At 36.2% G+C, this 23,222-nt stretch overlaps 1 protein-coding gene across 1 annotated transcript in view; it reads right to left on the reverse strand.

Moving 5' to 3' along the window:
- Window positions 1–22,453, reverse strand: part of fdxr (ferredoxin reductase) — a 31,223-nt gene extending 8,770 nt beyond the window's left edge. Inside the window, exons 1-11 of the mRNA XM_082151960.1 lie at window positions 22,178–22,453; window positions 21,598–21,835; window positions 21,047–21,138; window positions 16,935–17,030; window positions 15,251–15,373; window positions 13,993–14,106; window positions 13,798–13,899; window positions 12,073–12,180; window positions 11,792–11,876; window positions 9,363–9,541; window positions 3,497–3,668 (exon numbers count right to left, since the gene is read on the reverse strand). Of these exons, the coding sequence (XP_082008086.1) occupies window positions 3,497–3,668; window positions 9,363–9,541; window positions 11,792–11,876; window positions 12,073–12,180; window positions 13,798–13,899; window positions 13,993–14,106; window positions 15,251–15,373; window positions 16,935–17,030; window positions 21,047–21,138; window positions 21,598–21,691 (1,165 nt within the window). The 5' untranslated portion in view covers window positions 21,692–21,835; window positions 22,178–22,453. The remainder of the gene's footprint in view (window positions 1–3,496; window positions 3,669–9,362; window positions 9,542–11,791; window positions 11,877–12,072; window positions 12,181–13,797; window positions 13,900–13,992; window positions 14,107–15,250; window positions 15,374–16,934; window positions 17,031–21,046; window positions 21,139–21,597; window positions 21,836–22,177) is intronic.
- Between the last annotated feature and the right edge of the window lie 769 nt (window positions 22,454–23,222).

The raw sequence follows: 23,222 nt of genomic DNA on the forward strand, positions 1-23,222 counted from the left end.
CAAGCTATCAACAATTAACGCGCCGGTCCGCGCGGACTATGATTGACAGCTCGCTCACGAGCGAGGGCGGGTCTGTGTTGAAACGCTCCTGTCAATCAACCATCGTGGGAGGGGCGTCGATTTTGTGACGTATGCATATGCCAATCGCTAGCCTATTTTTACAAAAACGGCTTCTACGGGGCCATAACGTAAGATACAGGGTAATGGAGCCTTTTATACATTTTCGTGTTTCTTTAGAAATAAATAATGGACAAATGGAGTCTTTAAACACCTCAGATGTAAAGTTACTCCCACTGTCTAGTGTAATATTCTCTAACTCAGGTGATATTTATATTTATATTATTCATACTACTCAAAATACTGTAAATATGTTCATAATCTGTAAATGTTTATTCGGACTAAACCCAACTGTGACCCTACTTTTTTACTTTTATACTATTTAATTTTTTTTTTATATATTTTATTCTTAGAATTTGTATTACTATGTTTCTTCTTGTATTTGTATATGTGCACTGGAAGCTTCAGTACCAAGAAAAATTCCTTGTGGTTGCAAGCACACTTGGCAATAAAGCTCTTTCTGATTCTGATTTCTGATTCTGAACCACATGTTCATTTTCTCGTATTTGAGGCGTGGTTTACGAATGCCCAGAGCCGTTTATTGGGCGCTACGAATGTCTATCAAATGCGCCTGTACGTAGCTCATAGCCAATCGTTTCAATTATACCAGATGACGTATGTAGAGCGGCAGAAATTCGACGAGGAAGAAGACGAAATAAACTTGCGTTCTAAACTACTTAGAACACTATCTAAGACTGCATCGAAAGGTAACTTCGTGTCTGATGCCATGTTGGATCCATAGATATAAACAAACTGCTTCGGTGTGTCGCATAGACGTCGTCATCGTCTTGCTGCTCCCTCCCCGTTCTGTGATTGGTTCCCTTTTTGAGGTGTCCCTTTTCCATGGTGTCCAGGCTGCCTAGCAGCGTGAATCAAATCCATAGACAGTATAAGAAATGGACACAGCGACCCCATTGGATTCAACGGAGAAAAGTGAAGTCAATTAGAAGCACTCTCTTCCTGATGGTCGAGCGTTCTGCGCAGACTCAAACTGAGCTTGACGACGTAGATGTGACGTGAGCAACCCGTCTGTCTTCTAGTAGCTGTGCCAAGAGAAATCTGAATCATTCCCTTCCGAAACTTGCAGAGACGGAGAGCGTGAGTAGGAGGTGTCCATGAGCTAGGAGCAGGAGCAACTTTTGCTAAGTATTCTGATTAATTATTCTGTCATTTTGCCTCCACGTCTCCCCGATTGCCCGCGAGCTTCTCCTCCTGTCCATACGGTAATCTCTCTACTGTGCGACAGAGAGTCGCGTGGTTATGACGCAATCGCTAGCCTATTTTTACAAAAACGGCTTCTACGGGGCCATAACGTAAGATACAAGGTAATGGAGCCTTTTATACATTTTCGTGTTTCTTTAGAAATAAATAATGGACAAATGGAGTCTTTAAACACCTCAGATGTAAAGTTATTCGCTGTCAAAGTGACGCCAAAATGAATGGGAGTCAATGGATTGGTAACAGCAGGCGATGGTCCGTTAATCAATGGCGGCGCCCGGGGAAGCTTCAATGTTTTCCGAAACACTGCCCCCCTGATAAAATCGTGCTGCGCGCAAGACAGCACTTTTGTTTGTATTTTTAATCAAATAAATGCAGCCTTGGTGAGCAGAAGATACTTCTTTTAAAAACATTAAAAATCTTGCCGATCTAAAAACTTTTGACCGGTAGTGTGTATATATATATATTAGGGGTGGCACGGTACATGAAAAAACATCCGAACCGTTCGGTTCGCTTGTCTCGGTTCGGTGCGTGTGTGCGTCGCGCGGTTCGCACGGTTCGACGCATGCGCAATGTAGCCTTGTGCCCGTGCTACTGCTAATACAATGCTAAATCATAAATCAGACAAATGTAGAATAACATTACAATGTCCAGCAATCGATTTAAATAGTACACTGGGTTTACTTAGACATTTAATGAGATCAACTCCACTAGGCTATATGTTGTTTTTTTCACGTGAATAAATAGGCTACATAGATCGACTGTTCCACGTACCGGTATGTACTTTAATGGTCCAGTGGCAGAACTTGCCAAGCGTGTCAAAGGTTCTGAGTTCTAATCTGCACTCGTATATATTTTTCTTTTTCATCAAAACCGATTATGTTTATCAGCGGTTGTATATCAAGCAGGGACAGATTTGTATGAATTTTGTTTTGTGATTTCATCGGAACGAATAGAGTAGCCTAGAGTCTCCTCAACGGACTGAAGCGCGCGTCTGAGTGAAGAATGTGCGGCCGCTGCGGTGTGTGCGCGAGCCACGAGAACACTGTATCAGCGCCACTGATCGCAACGGCAACGAGCACTTTGATCACTTGATTAAAAAAAACACATTTCAGCGCTAGATTGCTTCTTATTTAACAAACGAACGAAACGAATACTTTGCTAGTTAACTGGAAATGTTTTATTTATTTGTATTGGTACATCCGTGCTGGGACATAATATCAACCCTGGCAAAAAGTGGTGACAAATAACTGTCCGACACAGCCCACGGGAAATGAGAAGCTGCGTTTTGCAAACACACCCCATTTATGAAATAAATTAATTAATAATTAGATAATTCAGCTATATATCATATGCTGAAGTAAATTTTTGGAGTGGTAAAGATTAAAAGAAAAAACAACAACAAGAACCGTACAGAACCGAAAACCGTGACCCTAAAACCGTGATACGAACCGAACCGTGGGTTTTGTGAACCGTGCCACCCCTAATATATATATACAATATTATAAATTGGAAAATTATTTAGAGATTGCAAGGGAAGACAAAAAACCTTTGAAATGACTATTTAACGTTATTTTGTGCTCATGATGAGCGTTTTGCTTATTAGATTATGTATGTTGCTTGTTTTAAGTAGTTTATTACTTTGAGCAAAATATAAAAATGGTCCATACTTTTCTCAGTCCCCTTCTATGTGCCATACACACGTAGGTCTCTAAAAGTAAAAATAAAAACATAAATAAATAATAGCCTGTTCTTACCTTTTGACATTCATATCCAGTTAGCAGAAATATGTACTTCTTTTGGTAAATATTGGTTAAAAAAAATAATATTGTTCTCTCGGGGCCCAAGATTCTCATCTTTGATGAATATTTTGAGTGTTTAGGATATTTTCTTTTACAAAGTACTACGGCTGCCCTGATGGAAATGTATAACTGGTCCAGAAAAGTATTGTCCGGACCTCCGCTGGGAAGGGAATATAGAGACCCTGACATAAAGAATACATTTCAGCTAATGTGATGCCCTTTGCTGCATCTTTTCTGAAAAAGCCTTCTGGCTTTGAAGGAAAGTGCAAAAAAGAAAAAAGAATAACATTCTTGTAAAAAATGTCCCTCATGGCTTCTGGTTTCAGGACCCTGCCAGTGGACAAACACACTTCTCTCACCTGTTGTGTCCTGCACTCTTCCCATGGCATTGGGCACAATGGCTTTTCGGGGGTCAAAGGGCACCGTGGGGTCGATGGGAAAGCTCTTGTAGCCGATACTGCTGATGATCAGACCACACTCCAGATCCTCCAGCTGACCGGTGGGAACCGCACGCGTGTCCTCAGCCGACCCCTGACAAACAACACAGAGAAAACACCCACACACACACACGGGGGGGTTTGTTTAGAGTTGGTTAATTTCAAAGAATAGGTGGCACCAGTTTACAAAACACTCTAATCTAATCTAAATCTACATTTGGATTCAGAAAATATTCAGAGCCTGTACTTTTTGTTTTGTTTCAATGCTTAAACTTAAAGATAAAGAAAACATTTTATAGACACATTGTAGCCTAAAAGTTCATGTGTAATACATTGAATGTTGAATCAAATAAAATGTAGTCTATTCAACACTTTTGTAAGTGTTTTGAATAGACTACATTTTATTTGTAATGTTTTGTAATGTCTATTTAACACGTTTCTCATCGAAACACAATTTCTTTCAATTATCCTTTTGGTTAATTTCTCAGCCAAAACTAATTTGTGATTAATTAAATAAATTAATCGGCACATCATGTAATTAATTAGATTTTTATGTTATTTTTTAAAGCAAATTGACTTTAGCAAACACGTCAATTTCAGTGATTGGAATCCACTCCTGCTTCAATGTATATGTAATGAGTGATTATAATCAAGGTATTAATCAATATTTGTCCTTCTAAATATCAAATGAGTTGAATGACTTCTCTGGAGATTTTACTTTGTTATAGAAGTAACCGGTGTGATCACTGAAATGTTCTTTTCATGTATTCTCTCTAATGTCAGTATTTGATATCTGACTGCAGTAACAGTGCTCGCTCATTTATCCCGGCTTCCAGAAATGAAATATGGACTTGTTTTGTGCTTGAGAAAGATCTTCAGCGTGTTAAAACATATCAGGGTCATTGAAGCCAATAGTTTTCAAGGGACCATTTCTCAGTTAAAGCCTATATTTTCCATTTAGACTAAAGTGTAGTTCTCCTTAAGAGTAAGAACGCATTATCTTGATGTTTTGAGACGACTCTGTTTATAATTAGAGCCTGGCCAAATCCAACTTGGAAAAGCTGTGTGGAAACTGCATACTATCTTCAGTAAAACATTTCTTCAGTTTTTTTATAATTCTGACTCCGGGTCTTCTTTCAAACATCTGGTCCTTGAGGCCTAAACTGTTCACCCCTAACAAAATGGTAGAACCGGGAAATATTGCTTGATATATAAGGAATATACAAGAGATGTTAGAAGATATTCTAATATTTCTGGAGCTGGACAACATATTGATTATTCGTGAAATATTCATGAATATATATTCAAAACTGACTATGTTAATTTGTAATGTATTCCTGTGATCAAAGTTGTTTTTGTTTGGTTTAGTAGAGCTTGATTCATGACAGGAAGGCTTTGAAAGGATTACTGGAAGTATTTAAGTTCACTACTTTGCCAACTTCAAAATGTATTAAAAGACAGATGCTGTAAAAGACCAATAAGGACATTAAAATCTGTCTGAAAGTTTGGTCTGGAAACCAGACGTGAAGTTTTCAGACAAAAATTTGTCCAAAAAAAGGGAAGCGGAAATGTTATTTATATTACCATTTCCGCTGCTTCTTTTTGTTGTGCCATTCTTAAGTATGAGATGACAGCAAGCCATTGTTTAGAGTTGGTTCATTTCAAAGAATAGGTGGCACCAGTTTACAAAACACTCTAATCTAATCTAAATCTAAATTTGGATTCAGAAAATATTCAGAGCCTGTAATTTATTTTTTTGTTACAATGCTTAAACTTCTTGGGGCGGTTTCCCGGACAGGGTTTACATTAAGCCAGGAGTAGGCCTTAATCTAGAATAGTTAATCGTGTTTTAAAAAATGTCTTTCTGTAACACAGATTAAGTACGGATTAGTTACACCCGGACTATGGAGTCCTGAACTAAAATAAACCACATTAATTTAAAACCAACTGTGCTAATCTGAATTAGCATGATAGAGGTTGCCTGTAAAACATGGAATGAACCAAGAAAAGCTTAAAATTGCATGGAACTGAGAAGCAAATCCAAGGAAAACAATGGAATCAGAAAAAGACTGCAATCAAAAAAAAATGACTAAACAAGAGCAAATAATTTTTAAGCAAGCTAAATAAACTGCGCACACCAGCTATGGAATAAAAGAAAAGAAATGCTGGAAGTCATATATATGAAGAGTTCAGATGCAAAAGCCTCTAAATGCCATCTGAAATTTTCTTATAGAATTATCATTTTTATCAAGCTCGTATAGGCCTATTTAAATTCAATAATTTCACTTAAATGGAAATGAAGATTACCTATTAATTGTCATTCAAGTGAAATTACTGAACTTAAATACACAAGCTTGATAAAAATGATCATTCTATAAGAAAATTTCAGATGGCATTTAGAGGCTTTTGCATCTGAACTCTTCATATATATATATATATATATATATATATATATATATATATATATAGGCTATATGTATATATATCAACGATGTAGACCTAGAATCAATGGTGTTCATTAACAATGAATGGTTTTCATTTAAAATTTATTATTCAAATAATCCTACAATTAATACTTCTTGTTTATTCCTGTGATTTACATAACAAACTTACTATAACTTTTCTTAACACATGTGGGGGTGGTTTCCTGAACAGAGATTAAGCCTAATCCTAGACTAAAATTGCCCTTAAAACCAGATTAACAGAAATATATAATAATAATAATATAGAAATATATATATATGTATATATGTGTGTGTATGTTGGGGATATTTTGGGGATATTTAATTAAATTTTATCAATCAATAAATTCCTCTTGAAACAAACTTTGTTGTATTATTTTAATTTAATACTGTGAAGCTGCTTTGATACAATCTGTATTGTGAAAAGCGCTACACAAATAAACTTGACATGACTTGACTTGACTTGTATGTGTCCAAGTAATACACGTGTCCACTTTGAAACACAATGTTAATCTGAAGTTAAACCTGCCTCCTGGTAGGTTTAATTTAAGTCTCGATTTAGTCCTGGAGTAACTCTAGTCTTCCTCCAGGAAATCAGCTTATTAAACTCTGGACTAAACTAAATCTAGGACTATTTAAAGCCTTGACCCGAGAAAGCAGATTTCTGTTAATCTGGTTTAAAGGGCAATTTTAGTCTAGGATTAGGCTTAATCTCGGTCCGGGAAACCACCCACTTATGTTTAACAATAAAGAAAACATTTTATAGACACATTGTAGCCTAAAAGTTCATGTGTAATAAATTGAATGTTGAATCAAATAAAATGTAGTCTATTCAACACTTTTGTAAGTTTTTTGAATAGACTACATTTTATTTGTAATGTTTTGTAATGTCTATTTAACACATTTCTCATCGAAACACAATTTCTTTCAATTATCCTTTGGTTAATTTCTCAGCCAAAACTAATTCGTGATTAATTAAATAAATTAATCGGCACATCATGTAATTAATTAGATTTTGCTTTTTTAAAAGCAAATTGACTTAAGCAAACACGCCACCATTCAGAAGTTTAGGGTCTTTTTTATTAAAATTTTTTATATATTTTTGAAAGAAGTCTCTTTTGCTCACTAAGGCTGTTTATTTGATTAGAAATGCATTAAAAAACAACAATATTGTGAAATATTATTACAAGTTTAAAAGAACTCTTTTCTATTTGAATATATTTTAAAGTGTAATTTATTCCTGTGATCAAAGCTGAATGTTCAGCATCATTACTCCAGTCTTCAGTGTCACATGATCCTTCAGAAATCATTCAGATATGATGATTTGCTGCTAAAGAAACATTACTTATCATTAGTAGTAGTAGAAATTGTTGTGTGTAAAGTTTTTATTTTTTATTTTTTTTAGGATCATTTGATCAACAAAGTTTGATGAACTATTTAAAATAGAAATATTGTGTAACTTCATAAATGTCTTTTAAGGGGCTATATATCCGATGTTGATCCGATTCACGTTTGGCCTGACGAGCTTCAGCAGATAAAACTTTGTTTAGTTTTTTATCATTATGTGGAGTTTGTATTGGAGTCTGTGTTGTGCTGGGAGCAGGACGTTTATTAGTGTTAGCAGACTCCTAATCCAACCCGGAGCCTTCACATAGAAATAGGAATAGCCTACTTGCTTTCAGAGATAATAGCAAAACCCGTCAAATGGATCATTTTAATGTGAGATTACAACCCCTTCACTCACAGGCAATAAAAAAAAAAAAAATCACTTTAGTAGAAAACTACATATAGCCCCTTTAAAAGTATACATTTCTTTACAAAAACACTGCCCCCAAACTTTTGAATGGTAGTGCATATTGTGAAAAGGATAAAAACTATTAAGATAAAGATTAATCATTGTCAATTTCAGTTTCATTGCATGAAAAAGTAAACTTCACATTTAAATCCAATGAACCGTTTCCGTACAGTTAACTTAGCAAAACACTCTCCAACTCAAATTCCAATCTGACAGAATAGAAAGCGCACGAATGATTGACGTCATTCTTCTTTCTCAAGCACATCAGGACTTTCCAGATTTCAGGTGGAGTAAAAAATACTTTGAGTCTTGACTTGTGCAGTCATCTCCATAAACCATGAAGAACTCAAAAAACATTTTGGTTTAAATTACTAAAAGCTACGTGTGGGAGAGCAAATACCTTTCATTTTCATTAATATGATAATGAAATATTAATTTCAGTAATATTATCATACGTAAACAGACCAATGGAATAATTAATGACTAGAGATTTGATTGATTATAAACTAACTAGATGATTGATTATGATTGATGATAAACAAAAAATCATTTATATTTACATTTACGCATTTGGCAGACGCTTTTATCCAAAGCGACTTACATTGCATTTCAAGCTACACATTTACATTCTTATCACTTCTTGCTTTCCCTGGAAATCAAACCCATGACCTTGGCGCTGTTGTTTGAGCTACAGGAAATCATAAGAAGCACAGTCATTTCATTCAAGCTTGTTTAATTAAAGATGAGAAGATTAGATTGTGAACTCTGAGACACTGAAAATAACAAACAGTGATGAATTCCTCACATTACGACCACAAACATGTATTAAAGGAACACGCCGACTTTTTGGGGAATTTAGCTTATTCACCGTATCCCCCAGAGTTAGATAAGTCCATACCCTTCTCATCTCCGTGTGTGCCGTAACTCTGTCTGACGCACCCACCGCTAGCCTAGCTTAGCACAAACACTGGAGGTAAATGGCTCCAGCTAGCATACTGCTCCCAATAAGTGACAAAATAACGCCAACATTTCCCTATTTACATGTTGTGATGTGTATAGTCACAGCGTGTACGAATAACAAGTTCACATGAGACACAGCCATCTTCTAACCGTATACATACTGGGAACTATATTCTCAGAAGGCGAAGCACTGCTACTTCTGCGGAGTGAAGTCCCCAAAAGTCGGCGTTTTCCTTTAAGGAAGTAAATTCGGTCAATTTTGATTTTGTGACTCTTGACTTCTCAACATCTATTCTTAACGCATGTTGACAGAGCACACATAATCGGATATTATGGATGTTGTTTTGTCTTGCCGTTTGGGGGTGGTGGTGGCGCAATGGATAAGACACATGCCTTTGGTGTGAGAGACCCGGGTTCGAATCCACTGTGAGACACTAATGTGTCCCTGAGCAAGACACTTAACCCCTAGTTGCTCCAGAGGCGTGCAACCTCTGACATATATAGCAATTGTAAGTCGCTTTGTATAAAAGCGTCAGCTAAATGAATAAATGTAAATGTCTTGCACGCTTACCTCAAGCTTATTAAGAGCCAATCGGATTCCTGTAGCTCTTTTCCCATCAGCCCCGGCGAGAACCTCCACGGGACTGCGAAAGAAGCGGAAACCCCAGGACTTCTCAACTTTATCACCTCTTCCTTCCTTTACAGCCTTCATCATTAACTCCGTCAGTCTTTTTCTCGGTCTGGGAAGGTCTAATGAAAACACACACACACACGCACACAAACATTGAGTTTCCTATGGGGACCTTCTAGAGACATAATGATATTTATTCTGTACAAACTGTTTATTCTATCCCCTAATCCTAACCTAAACCTACCCATCAAAGAAAACTTTCTGCATTTTTACATAAAATAAAATATATATATATATACAAAAAAACAAAAAAAACAATTTAGTATGATTTATAAGCTGTTTTCCTTATGGGGACCAAAAAAATTTACCCACAAAATTTCTGGTATTACTATTCTTGTGGAGACATCCCCATAACATAGGGTTTACCAGGACCACACACAGTGAGAGAGAGAGAGAGAGAGAGATAGAGAGAGAGAGAGAGAGAGAGAGAGAGAGAGAGAGAGAGAGAGAGAGAGAGAGAGAGAGAGAGAGAGAGAGAGAGAGAGAGTTGGACCGGGACCTCGTCTGCTGCTGCCACACTGAGAATTCGTCGAAAGATAATCTGGATTGTTGTTTTGTCTGTGCTGTGCTTGTTGGCACGGTGAACACACCCTTTTTGTTTTGAGCTTTTTCATTGAAATAAACGAGAGTCCCAGTCTTCTTCCTTCCCTTCATTTATAACGTTGAACCTCATCACATGAGGACACTCCTAATGACATTTCTAGTCCGTAACCCTAAACCCACCCATCACACAAAACTGATCTGCATTATTACATTTTTAATGAAAAATTATTTTGTATGTCTATTTAGCGTTATAAATTACAATGACATCGGGATGTCCTCATGACCTGATCCTTGCGTGTAAACCACACACTTTGAAGTCTTTATGCCCTAGATCACTACATCTCAAGCATCAAATGTACTTTCCAATCTGGAAATGTTTATTTAGACTTAGAGGAATGCAAAGAGGAGTAAAAGTCCCTAAAGTACCAGACAGAAATGCAGGAGATCTAGATCTAAATCAGGTTTTCCCCCAGAATATCAGGTTTACAAAGATGTGAACTTAGATAAAGTTTTTTTTTTTTTGGAAAGTCACTCACTGTATCGAGCAGATCGTTATGGTTGGCTGATGTTTCTGAAAGGAACACTAAGATTAAAAATTAATAAATAAAACTGTCTGAAGTAAAATCAAAAGACTATAAAAGAATATTAAGATATACGTTTATGTTTTCACAAATGCACCAAGTTGGACATACACTACTGTTCAAAAGTTTGATGTCGGTCTCTTCTGCTCATCAGAAATGCAGTAAATCAGTTATGTTGTGAAATATTATTGCAATTTAAAATGACTGTTTTCAATTTTAATATATAGTAAAGTGTAATGTATTCCTGTGATGAAAGCTGAATGTTCAGCATCATTACTTCAGTCTTCAATGTCACATGAACCTAATATGATGATTTGCTGCTCAAGAAACATTTATTATTATCATCAATGTTGAAAACGATTGTGATGCTTCATATTTTTGAGGAAATACATTTTTGAATTAAAAGAAAGTAAAAAAAAAAACAGCATTTTTATATAGAAATCTTTTAAAACATTATATATGTCTTTACTGCCACTTTTCATCAAATTAATGCATCCTTGCTGAATAAACGTATTCATTTCTTTAATAAAAAATCCCATTGACTCCAAGCTTTTAAAATGGTAGTTTATGCAAAAAAAGTTAAAGTTATTCTTATCTGTGACCGAACAACTATTACAAAAACAGCATCATAATTTAAGTTTGGAGGACAATAATTCACAGAAACTATTTAAAAATAGACATTTTCTTGTTCTCTTTATCTTCTTCCTGTCTCCTGTATCTGCACGACATCTGTTTCACAACAAAAAGTCCCCAGGACTCCTGCTTATTAACAACAGTTTACTTGTGTTTGTGTTTTTATCATGCATAGTTTCTGAAAGGACAGAGCCAAAGCTTGGCTACAGGTCTTCTGGGAAAAGATTACCGATAGTATTTTAAGTTCATTGGCACATCAGTGTTTCACACTGAAATTTGTCCATACAACAAAAACTACTATAAAAGCAGCCAATGTGCCTTATTAAATTATATCATTAACTATTATGTTAAATGCATTTATGGCAGTTTTATGTTTTAATTTGTGGAGCCCAACAACATAATTCCCTGTCCTTGATCATTATGTATTACATCTTCTTTTGGGTTTCACAGAAGAAAGAAAGTCATACAGGTTTGGATTGATGAGAGGGTGAGGAAATGATGGCAGATTTTTATTTTTAGGTGAACAAACCCTTCAGTTGTGATGCTTTTTACCTTTCAAAGCTTCTGCGATGCCCTCAAAGTCATTGGGCATCATGTCGGCTCTGGTGTTCGGCAGATTCACCATCTCTCGGAGTTCCTGTAGACCAAATACACAGTCCTATTCCCTGCGGCCTAATACAGTCATTACGAAACCTTCACTTGCAAAGTCAATACAATACAATCATGTATCATATTTCATGAGTGTTTTTCCATTATGCAAGACTTAATCTTCTGCTTATCACCTTCCAACTGAATTCATTCACTCCGAGGGTGTAAAACAGGAGGAGTCATACCTTGATGGTACACGCAATTTGAAGAGGCCCTCGCCGACCTACGATCAAAACCCTTCTCACATTACTGCCCGCCAACACTGCCAGTGAATTCTGGGTAATATCTGTCTCCTGTAAGAGAAAGCCAGAGAGGATTGCAGTTGGGTTCAAATTACTACACATACATTAGGTAAATAGATTGTGTAATTAAAACAGGAAAGTGTGGTTTAAAGTAAAAAAAAATCACTTTTCTCAGCTTTTCTGAATGGCATATTTTAATACGAAAATTCTAATATTTTTCTATTACTCCCGTCTGCATTCACATTGTTTAATGCACATATATTTTGACATATGTGACCCTGGACCACAAAACCAGTCACATGGGACTTTTTTTTTTTTTTTTTGAGATTTATAAGCTGAATAAATTAGCTTTCCATTGATGTGTGGTTTGTTAGGATAGGACACTATTTGGCCGGGATACAACTATTAGAAGGTCTGGAATCTGAGGGTTAAAAATATCTAAACATTGAGAAAATGTGCGGAATTCCCTCACATGTTTTATATATTTACGGTGGGAAATGTACAAAATATTTTAATGGAACCGGTACTTAATATCCTCATGATTTTTAGCATAAAAGAAAAAGCAATAATTTTGACCCATACAAGATTGGCTATTGCCACAAATATACCCGTGCGACATGTGACTGGTTTTGTGATCCAGGGTCACATATAGAGTGAGTCATTTGATCGATTCAAGCCATTAACGTTTGATGGATTTGAGATGAATAATGTCATAAATGGCACTAGACTGGTTGTATTATTTCCCAGCACACAGTCTTTTTCCATCATCACATTCAATTCTATCTACAAACTCACCATTGATATTTTATAAAACATCTCTTTTGCCATAGAGATTCACAAGTAATGCAGAGTGTTTTAGTGCAGTGATCCAACCACATCCACTGAAGATGATATACAAGAAGCTCTATTAACGAAAGTGAAATAAATGTTTTTGTTTTTTAAATAAAATAACTCTATTCCCTAAACTACTACAAATCGATTAGCAGCAACCACGTATTTTTCGCATATCCACCTTGTTTTGCAACATGAAACCTACTTTCTGTGAATGTGCGAGACTTCCGATTCATTAGTCACTATAGGTAAATGACTAAAAGAATAAAGTGCAGTTAACGCTAAAACTACAAACCAGTCTTTTACGAATCACGCAGCATAACGGACTGCTTTTGTAGAGCTAAAATAACTAGAGGCGAATGACACCAGAAGCCTCGCACATTTAAATTACAAATGGCCTCGCCCGCTATAATGGGATATCTCTCAGATCTTAATGAAAGTAAATGCAGCGCAATTCTGGATAATTTCTGTCTCCTGTAAGCAAAAGTCAGAGAGAATAGCAATTGCATCCACATTAGAGTATCAAAACAGGAAAGGGTGGATTCAAAATGTAGCTCTGTTCAGCAGGGACGTTTAAAGATTATCTTTAGGCTAATTACAAATCTCTTCTCTGAAAGCAAAGCATATTGTTCACTAAATAAATGTGAGCTTAAGAGAATCTTAAAGCATAACACCGTAACGATTCACGGTTCAATTCAGAGTTTAACGTGACGGAAGTAACAACTTGTGATTCAGTGCACAGTGAGAGACTTTTTTGTGTAGGCCAGTTATTTTTGACTGTAAACACCACAATTGTAACAAGCTCGGGGGGAAAAAATGACCAATGAAATAAATGACCTTCAGCATATCCACAGGGGAGAGAAGTATTCGGGCAACATCCAGAGCCACATTTCCCTGTCCAAGAATCACAGCGGTCTCACAGTTGAGATCAGGACACAGCTGGGAAGCAGAAGGGAAGTTGCTTACATCACAGAGCTGTTTATGGGCTTTTCACTTCAAACCCAGATAAATCTGAAATTGTTTAAATCAAACCTCCTTATTGTTGGGAAATCCGTTGTACCATCCAACAAAGTCTTTAGCTGAAAAAACACCGGACAAATCTTCCCCGGGAATTTTCATGGAGCGGTTTCCCTCGGCTCCGTAACTCTGGGAAAACAGACGCAGATGAGTTAATTGTTATGTTACATTGGGTTCATCACGAGTCATTTTGACAGAGAGACTATTTTGTTTCCCCCAATAATGCTAGTTTACTTTCTGACTTTGCTGACACAGGGTAGAACAACAACTTTCCAAGAATTGATGTCAAACATGTATTCATAAGAATCTATATTTGAATCAGTATCATGGATATTTGGAAGAAAGGATTTTGTTCTTTGCTTCTGAAGCTAGCAAGAGTTTAAATGCACAGTATCGTAACTACATGTAACCACACTGACACCCCAATATCTCTGGGATTGAAATATATAAGGCCTTAAAAAAATGACGATTCCGAAAGAAAAGTTTATTAAGAATGAGAATCTATAAAGATATGTTTAATACTTTTAGAGTTACAGGCATGCAAAGTTTGGGAAAATAATATTTATGGCTCTCAGACAGGCATATATATATATATATATATATATATATATATATATATATATATATATATATATATATAAACGAGATACATTTCTAGTTTCAACATTATTTGTTGTTCAGACATTCCTCTTTAAAAGAAAAAAGTATCAATTGTATGCAAGCTGACATATGTAAATTGACCAATTTACTCATGGAACCGCATTAAGATCTCCATATCTCTGGGATTGAATTATAGACGGCCTTTAAAATTAAGATACCAATAGAAATGTTTGATAAGAACCAGAATCTAAAAGGATATTAAGGTATCTTTAATACTTCTTAAAATAAAGGCATGCAAACTTGGGGCAAAAAAACACAAGAAGTGCTTTTCCCCCATTTTTGAACTGTCACTGTTGGTATATAATGCAACAAAGATTGCTAAAGTCAACAGATTTAACTAATATACCCACTAATCTCTGTGTAAAAAATAAAACATCTTTCTAAAGTCATTTTTACACCCCTGTAATTTGACTCCAAATCTCAGGTGAAAATTGTCAATCCAATAATGGATTACTCAGTCAATATACATTCATGACATTTAATATTTTGGTTTTCTTCTACATTTATGTTTTTCTATCATTAAAAAAAAAAACTATCAAAATCTAATTTTTAGCAGGGGACCTCTAGCTGAGTTGACCCGTAATGACCGTACTCGTAATGACGGCTTCCTCACCAGCACTACGGCGTGGTACGCTTGTCTTAACTCCTCAATCGTCACATCTTTGCCCACATTCACATTACCATAGAAACTGCATCGTTCATGCTGGGCCGTCTGGGTGAAAGTGTTAATGACATTCTGGAACATTAAAATGAGAAAAAAAGGAAAAAACATACATTAATTTAGTAGTATGCATTTATAGCAGTGACTCATGCATTGGAAAAATTAAGCTAATACAAAAATAAAGCTAATCATGAAAAATAAACATTCTTCAGCTTGAGGAAATTCTTTGTCCAGCAGCAAAAGAGCTTGTTTGGGTTATAATTATATGACAGCAGGTCTGCCGTCTGAAACGCTCATGATTTTTATCATGGAACTCACATGTATGCAGGTTCACAGACAGATGGCATTTGGTAAAGTCTTTAGTACCCAAGCAACATTGTCACAATAAACTTCATAACATAAACAAACATTCATAACATATTTGCAACAGTCAGAGAGATGACATGAATCCTTTGATGTTTCATCATCTGTTTCCCGCATCAGAGAGTCACTGTTTAACCACATACACAAACAGAGGAAGTCTGTCCATGCTTTCATTTTACCTAATTGTTTTTTAAAGGTAAAGTCACATCTGTGCATTTTCATTTTCAACTATTTTTTCAAGCCCTGCCATTAGTCAAACAGATCTTATCATAATAATGAGAGGCTATATATCACACATAAAGGTGATAAAGTATTATAACATCAAATCAACTTAAGTCAACATGAAACAGCATTTAGTCAACTTCCTAAAATAATTGCCCAAGTCAATTATTTTGAGAAAAGCAATTATTTTAGGAAGGTGGCGCTTTTGTAATTAACATGCACCAAAAAACAATGTATAGTAATAAAAAGCAATATAATTAACCTCATGCAAGATGTTATATCTTTTTTGTTTGTTTTTGCTTTAAGGTTTAGATCAGAGATTCGGAAATCTAACACTTTCATAATCACGTGTCACAAGACAAAAAGGATCATGAAACTAGGCAAGAAATCGAATGCCCAATCATAAAGTGCACTAGAATAATAACAATAATAGACTTTTGAAACTGTAGTTGAAATAAATGTCCCCAATACTTAATATTTCTCCTGTGAATTGCACTTTAACCAGCTGTGGTGAGAAAATATTGATGTATTGTTAATGGAAAAACTTTTTTTTTTTTTTTTTACAATATGATTTAAGCTGCCTATTTCTGTGTAATCTGGCTTAAAACCCTTCACAAGTTATGATTAATAATGCACCAACATTTCTACATACAGTATGCATGTATGTTTGGATAAATGGTGCTTTTTAATGTGTATTTGTCATTTTTTTGTCGTTTTCTAAAATCAATGAAGATAATGATGGTGGTGGTGGGGGGGAATCACAATGGTGCTTTAATTATCATATCACAAACAAAATCAAGTAGAATTTGTAAGTATTAAATATACAGCTCAGCACTATTTGCAAACCCATTTTACTTCCATAATCTGAAATGTTATTGAGTAAAACATGATATTTATTGAGAAAAAAAGCAGTCTGGGTAGTTTTTGGGGAATTAATTAATAAAATCATCTCTGTATGACAGGTTGAAAAATAAGAGATACTTATACTGATGATCATTCAATATTTTGATTATTTCATATTGACTTCATGGTGACTAAAGAAAGGCCTGACCTTGACCTCAGGGTGATCAGGCGCGACCCCAAACCGCACCAGTCCAAACGGCACCGGCAGCCGCTCATAGATATCTACAACTGCATCTCGCCGAGCCTGAAAGTGACATAAACAACCGCAATCGTGGTTTGTGATAAACAATGGAGGACAACTGAAAGTGATGACAGTATCACACAGAACACAGAACTAAACATCAGCATTTAAAACCCTCTGAAGGCACTTTATTTCTCCGAAGCACTTGTGATTCAACCTTTAATTCCTCTTTTTTATATTTCTGTGTTTGGCATGTTAGTCTTCATCCAAGTGCCAGAACAGTATGTTCTGCGTTTATGTCAAAACCTGTAGTGTTGCAACAACATTATTATATTCTGTGGAAAACAGAGATACGATCTGCCGATGTAGTGTAAAGGTAAACCTCAAGAGAGCTGCTGTAAAATATCAAGCCCTGCTGGATGCCGTCCAACAATAACTAGCTCACGCCTGTTTACCGTTTCACCCCGTGTGCACAGTGTGTATGCTGGAGCAGCACGCGTTATAGTGCGTTCACATATCGTCACCTTCCTAAAATAATTGCCTAAGTCATTTTTGGACTAAAATGATTTTATTGCATAAGTCATCTCCTCATGATGCTGCTGGCCACCTCTGGTAAAATCGCCCACATCCTCAGTTGAACAGATCATGCAGTTCTACCCCTATTTTTTTACAGTCTATGGTTCTACCCCTGTAGTGTGATGGCCTATGTCAAGAGTGTGACTTAGGCCGTTTTATTTTGCCTAAGTCAAAATACTTAGGAAATTTTACAAGCTTTTCAAGATGGCAGCTGCATCAAGAAGAACAAACCTCTGAAGTTATTTTTCTGTTTTTTTGTGTGTTTTCTGAGAAACCTGAAAAAATGACTTAGGCAATTATTTTAGGAAGGTGAAAAATAAAAAAAATAAAAAAAATAAGGTGACGATATGATGCGTTTGCAGTGCGCAACCGATCCACGGCTGTACCACAAACACATACTCACTATTTGTATTTCAAATCCAGAAGTTATCAGCAACTTTTATTTTAAAAAAGTTTTTTGTCAGCATTGCGATTCTCTTTGTACACACATATACACTCTTTAATAGACGTTTAAACACAATTTAAACAACGTAGTATTCAGTGCTACTTCTATATAGATTTATATATTAAGTTGCTCAAGCAAGTGGTATAATATTTAACCATGTAGGCCTACTTATAGCCTACTAAAAATCACAAACATTTTAAATTAAAACTTAAAATTGACAAAAACAGCCGACTCTCGTGCCTTTTCTTTTGCATTTAAATTTTAATACAACAAATCTTGCATGTCACAAAGAACTTGTTTTTCCACCTCCACGAATGAGACGAGTGTTGTTCATTATGTCGCCTTGTTGAGGTAAATTGTAGTTTTCCTTGCTTTACCCCGGTCTTAAAGTAAAAATATGACTGTGAAGAATAGTAGTATTAAATACATTTATGGTGAGATTACTACATTTTATTTAATTAAATGCATTTGTGGTGAGATTATTATATTTTCAAGTCAATCTGTGTTAATTTTGACCACGAAACATGCGCTGTCACTTTAATTCAGCGTTTGCAGAACAGCAGAAATAGACTCGGTGTGGAAACGATCGGTGAACGTGATTTCACGAAGTACCACATGTTCCTGGATCAACATCTCTGTTGATCCTGGAACAACTTTCCAATCAACCAATCAGATCTGAGGGACAAGTTTACAGTTTATGTCAAGTTTAGGCTTAGAACCAGGGTGAGGTGCGTCGACATCAGTGTTATTCACCTATCATTTCCCTCTGATTTTAGGGAAAAGTTATGGGTAGGGTTAGGTTTAGGGGTAGGGATAGGGTAAGGACTAAATTTTGGGACAGGAATGTTATTCCAGGATCAACAAAATATGTTGATCCAGGAACATGTCTTACTTGGCAAAATCACGGTGACCGGAAACGATCTCTGCACTGCTGTATACGCACCGCTCCTGGAACGGATCGCCGGACCAGCATGTTTCGTGGTCAAAATGAACACAGATTTACATGAAAATATAATAACCTCACCATAAATGCATTTAATTAAATAAAATGTAGTAATCTCACCATAAATGTATTTAATACTACTATTTTTCACAGTCATATTTTTACTTTAAGACCGGGGTAAAGCAAGGAAAACTACAATTTACCTCAACAAGGCGACATAATGAACAACACTCGTCTCATTCGTGGAGGTGGAAAAACAAGTTCTTTGTGACATGCAAGATTTGTTGTATTAAAATTTAAATGCAAAAGAAAAGGCACGAGAGTCGGCTGTTTTTGTCAATTTTAAGTTTTAATTAGGGCTGTCAAAAGATTAATCGCGATTAATCGCATCCAAAATAAAAGTTTGTGTTTAAATAATATATGTGTGTGTACTGTGTATAATTATTTTGTATATATAAATACACACACATGCATGTATATATTTAAGAAATATTTGCATACATATACTGTATATATTTATAGATCATTTATATTATATATAAATATATTTTTTTTATATATAAATAACACATTTTTCTTAAATATATACATGCATGTGTGTGTATTTCTAGATACAAATTTAATTATACACAGTACACACACATATATTATTTAAACACAAACTTTTATTTTGGATGCGATTAATCACGATTAATCTTTTGACAGCCCTAGTTTTAATTAAAAATGTTCCCGATTTTATTAAAAGTAGGCTACATGGTTAAATATTATACCACTTGCTTGAGCAACTTAATATATAAATTTAGAAGTAGCATTGAATATTACCTATTAAATAGTGTATATGTGTAGAATCGCAATGCTGACAAAACTTTTTTTTTAAATAAAAGTTGCTGATAACTTCTGGATTTGAAATAAAAATATTGAGTATGTGTTTGTGGTACAGCCGTGGGTTATTCACTGCAAACGCATCATGGGCCCTATCTTGCACCCAGCGCAAGTGACTTTGTACACCGACGCAAGTATCATTCCTATTTTGCACCCGCGCAAAGCGGACTTTTCCCTCCACAGAAGCACGTCGGTTAACTAAGAAATACACTTGCGCTCCCGGGGGCGGTTCAGCGCAAAGAGGAGGCGTGTTCCGGCGCAAACGTTCCTTCTTGCTATTTTGCAGGTTTAGAAAACAATTGCGCCACTAACCAGGAAAAAATAGTTTAAAGTCAGTGGCGCGTTGCGCATGTTATTCATAGGCTATTTTAAGGGCGCATGCTTGGCCATAATCAATGTAGCGTGTGCATAACACGCATACACTTTGATTCTCTCATCTACACAGAAGCAGCAGTTTTCATTTTTGCAAATCATACATTATTACGATAGATAGATAGATAGGTAGATAGATAGATAGATAGATAGATAGATAGATAGATAGATAGATAGATAGATAGATAGATAGATAGATAGATAGATAGATAAACAATTTATTATAAAAGCATACATCTAGCTTACACATTTACCCAAATTAACCGAAATTAATTTGGGTGGGTTTCTCCATTTCAATGTAACTTCTCTCTTTTACGGCCGTGACGAGAGCGTTGCTCTCCTTGGCTGTGAACCGCTGCTGGCGCGCGACTGGCAAATCCGCCGTTACAATAGCAATCCGCTATGGAAAAAGCGCATCTGCTCTTAAACGGAATGTGAGATGACACTCTGATTGGTTTATTTCACGTTACGCCCAAACCACACCTATGAATAATGAATCTACTTCAGACCAACCCATTTTAGATTTGCGCCTGGCGCAAGAGTCATTTATCCCGCCGGGAAAATAGCAACAGCGCCCGAGACCCGCCCACAAAGTTACTTGCGCTTTGCGCTTTGACACTTGCGTTTCAGATCGTTAAAATAGGGCCCCATATGTGAAAGCACTATAGCGCGTGCTGCTCCTGTACCGCATACACACTGCACATGGAGTACACTAAAGCCACAGGACACTTACTAGAATCGTGTGGGAAAATGCATCAGCTGGTTTCAGTAAAGTTAGTCGACCTAAAAGTGCAACTGTAAGATGATATCTTTCCTGGTCAGACAGTCATTATGTGGACCCTGGGAATGAATAACACAAACCTTCAAGAGCTGTTGTGCTGTGTAAAATCCAGCAGGACCTCCTCCTACAATACACACTCTTGGACCGGATGCAGAGGAAAACCCACGCACACCTGACAGATGACAGAAACACATGTCCTTAATAATCTGACATTATGCAACACGTTGAGCAATCAGATTTTTATCAGACGAGTCTATCTATCTATCTATCTATCTATCTATCTATCTATCTATCTATCTATCTATCTATCTATCTCCTGTCTGTGAGCCCTCTATAACATTCAAACTACAGACATGTTTACACTTTTCAAAACTTCACACATGTCTGTCAAGCCAACAGTTAATCTTGGCAAAGTTGGCAAACTTTATCTTTATCAAACGTTAATCCTAAAACATGCTAAGTTTAATACTGTATCCAATATATTAACATGCATATGATAATGATGACAGGTAGAAGTATTGCAGCAGTAATGATGACCCACACACTTTAAATATGTTTCTACAAAATGACAGACTCCCTCAAGAGTCATTACGTCATCATTAGAAACAAGAGTGTCACATTATAAACTCACCGCCCTCAGCTGGCAGACATCGAGATGCGCGTGACAGGCTGTGGATCTTCTTTACAGACGCTTTCATAAGGTTTATCATTGTCATCCTCTTCATCAGACGGAATGCGGTTAAAAACAGCAGTCCAAGTCCAACAATGACTCTGTTATGAACCCAAAAGCGGCTTATGGAGCTTTGATCCCTCAGCGCGTGCTCTTGGTCACAATCCGTGGAGTTGTATTTATGTATTCATTTCTGAAACTTCATGAAATAAAACTGTATTGAAGATTTGCATGATCCATAACTTGACTCTGCTTCCGATTGCACAAAATATTTTGCATTCGGTATATTAAGAGTACAATAAAAGTGTAGGCTTTTGAGACGTTGAGTGCAATAAAGGCGAAAGGTGAACATATTTAGATGTGGACATGCCGACTAAGTATCACAGCAGAGCTGACCATATTTATATAAAAACCAATAACACGCAGTCAATTCAGGTACGTCAAATACGTTGCATACGACAACATCAGTCGATTAATTAGTAATAAATACTGCATGAAAACGTGACAATTAAAAAATAGCGAATTTAAAAGGAAAGCTTACTTCTGTTCAAAGTGTGCATCACTTAAAGTTCACCGTGACGAACAAATGCTCCGATTAAACGTTCCTCCTTTCTAAATGTGCCACTTTCCTCTGTCTTTTGTTGATCCCGATTCCCCAAATTCATGTAGGACTATAACTGCTCTTTATTCCTCGTAGTTTGTGCTTTCACTGTTCATCTTAGGGATTTAAGGTTATCAGTTCAGCCTTGACTGAAGGTCTCTCTCTCGCAGAGGCCATCATCAAGGCCATTGATCGTGAATGGTGTGTGTGTGTGTGTGTGTGTGTGTGTGTGTGTGTGTGTGTGTGTGTGTGTGTGTGTGTGTGTGTGTGTGTGTGTGTGTGTGTGTGTTGTCGTGTTTGCTCAATAGGCTACAATCCTTCTCGGTTTATGTCCTTAAGTTACTGCATGTGCCAGACATTTAATGCTTTGTAAAAAAAGAACAAGAAAAGGTGCATTGAATGGAAATAACACAGCTATTGCTCAACTGTTTACAGCGATTGCTCAACAAGGACATTTATTTTGATGTGTATATTTTGAGTGATAAGTATTCATTTCTTTGAAGAGTATAGTAAGCGAAAATAAATTTCATAATTTTCCCATCATCATTGTCACTCCAAACTGCATGACTTTCTTCCGTGGACCACAAAAGCAGAAGTTCTTGTTCATGTTTTTCCTTCCCATTATGAACTTTGGATGATTGACAGCTTTCAAGCAGGGCTGCCAACTCTCATGCATTCAGTTCACACGCTCTCACACGCAGAGAAAACTCCCAAAGCAAAGAGGACACTTCACCGACAGACAAGTGAACGCAGGTTACTTTAATTATGAAGCAAATTTTCCACTCTCAGATTCTGGCAATTTTATTACGAAATTCAAACAATACCGTTCTGGCGCTTGTAAATGTGATGTGACATATCGCTATAGCGCGTCAGACTACTAGATAATAGTAGGCTATAGCTAAATAAACACGGATGAGCAATAGGTATGTTGAAAGATACAGTAGACTTACCGATTCCTCATAATATCGTATAGAGTTGACCTATT

This window comes from Leuciscus leuciscus (assembly GCF_965113295.1).
Source record: "Leuciscus leuciscus genome assembly, chromosome: 21".
NCBI lineage: Eukaryota > Metazoa > Chordata > Actinopteri > Cypriniformes > Leuciscidae > Leuciscus > Leuciscus leuciscus.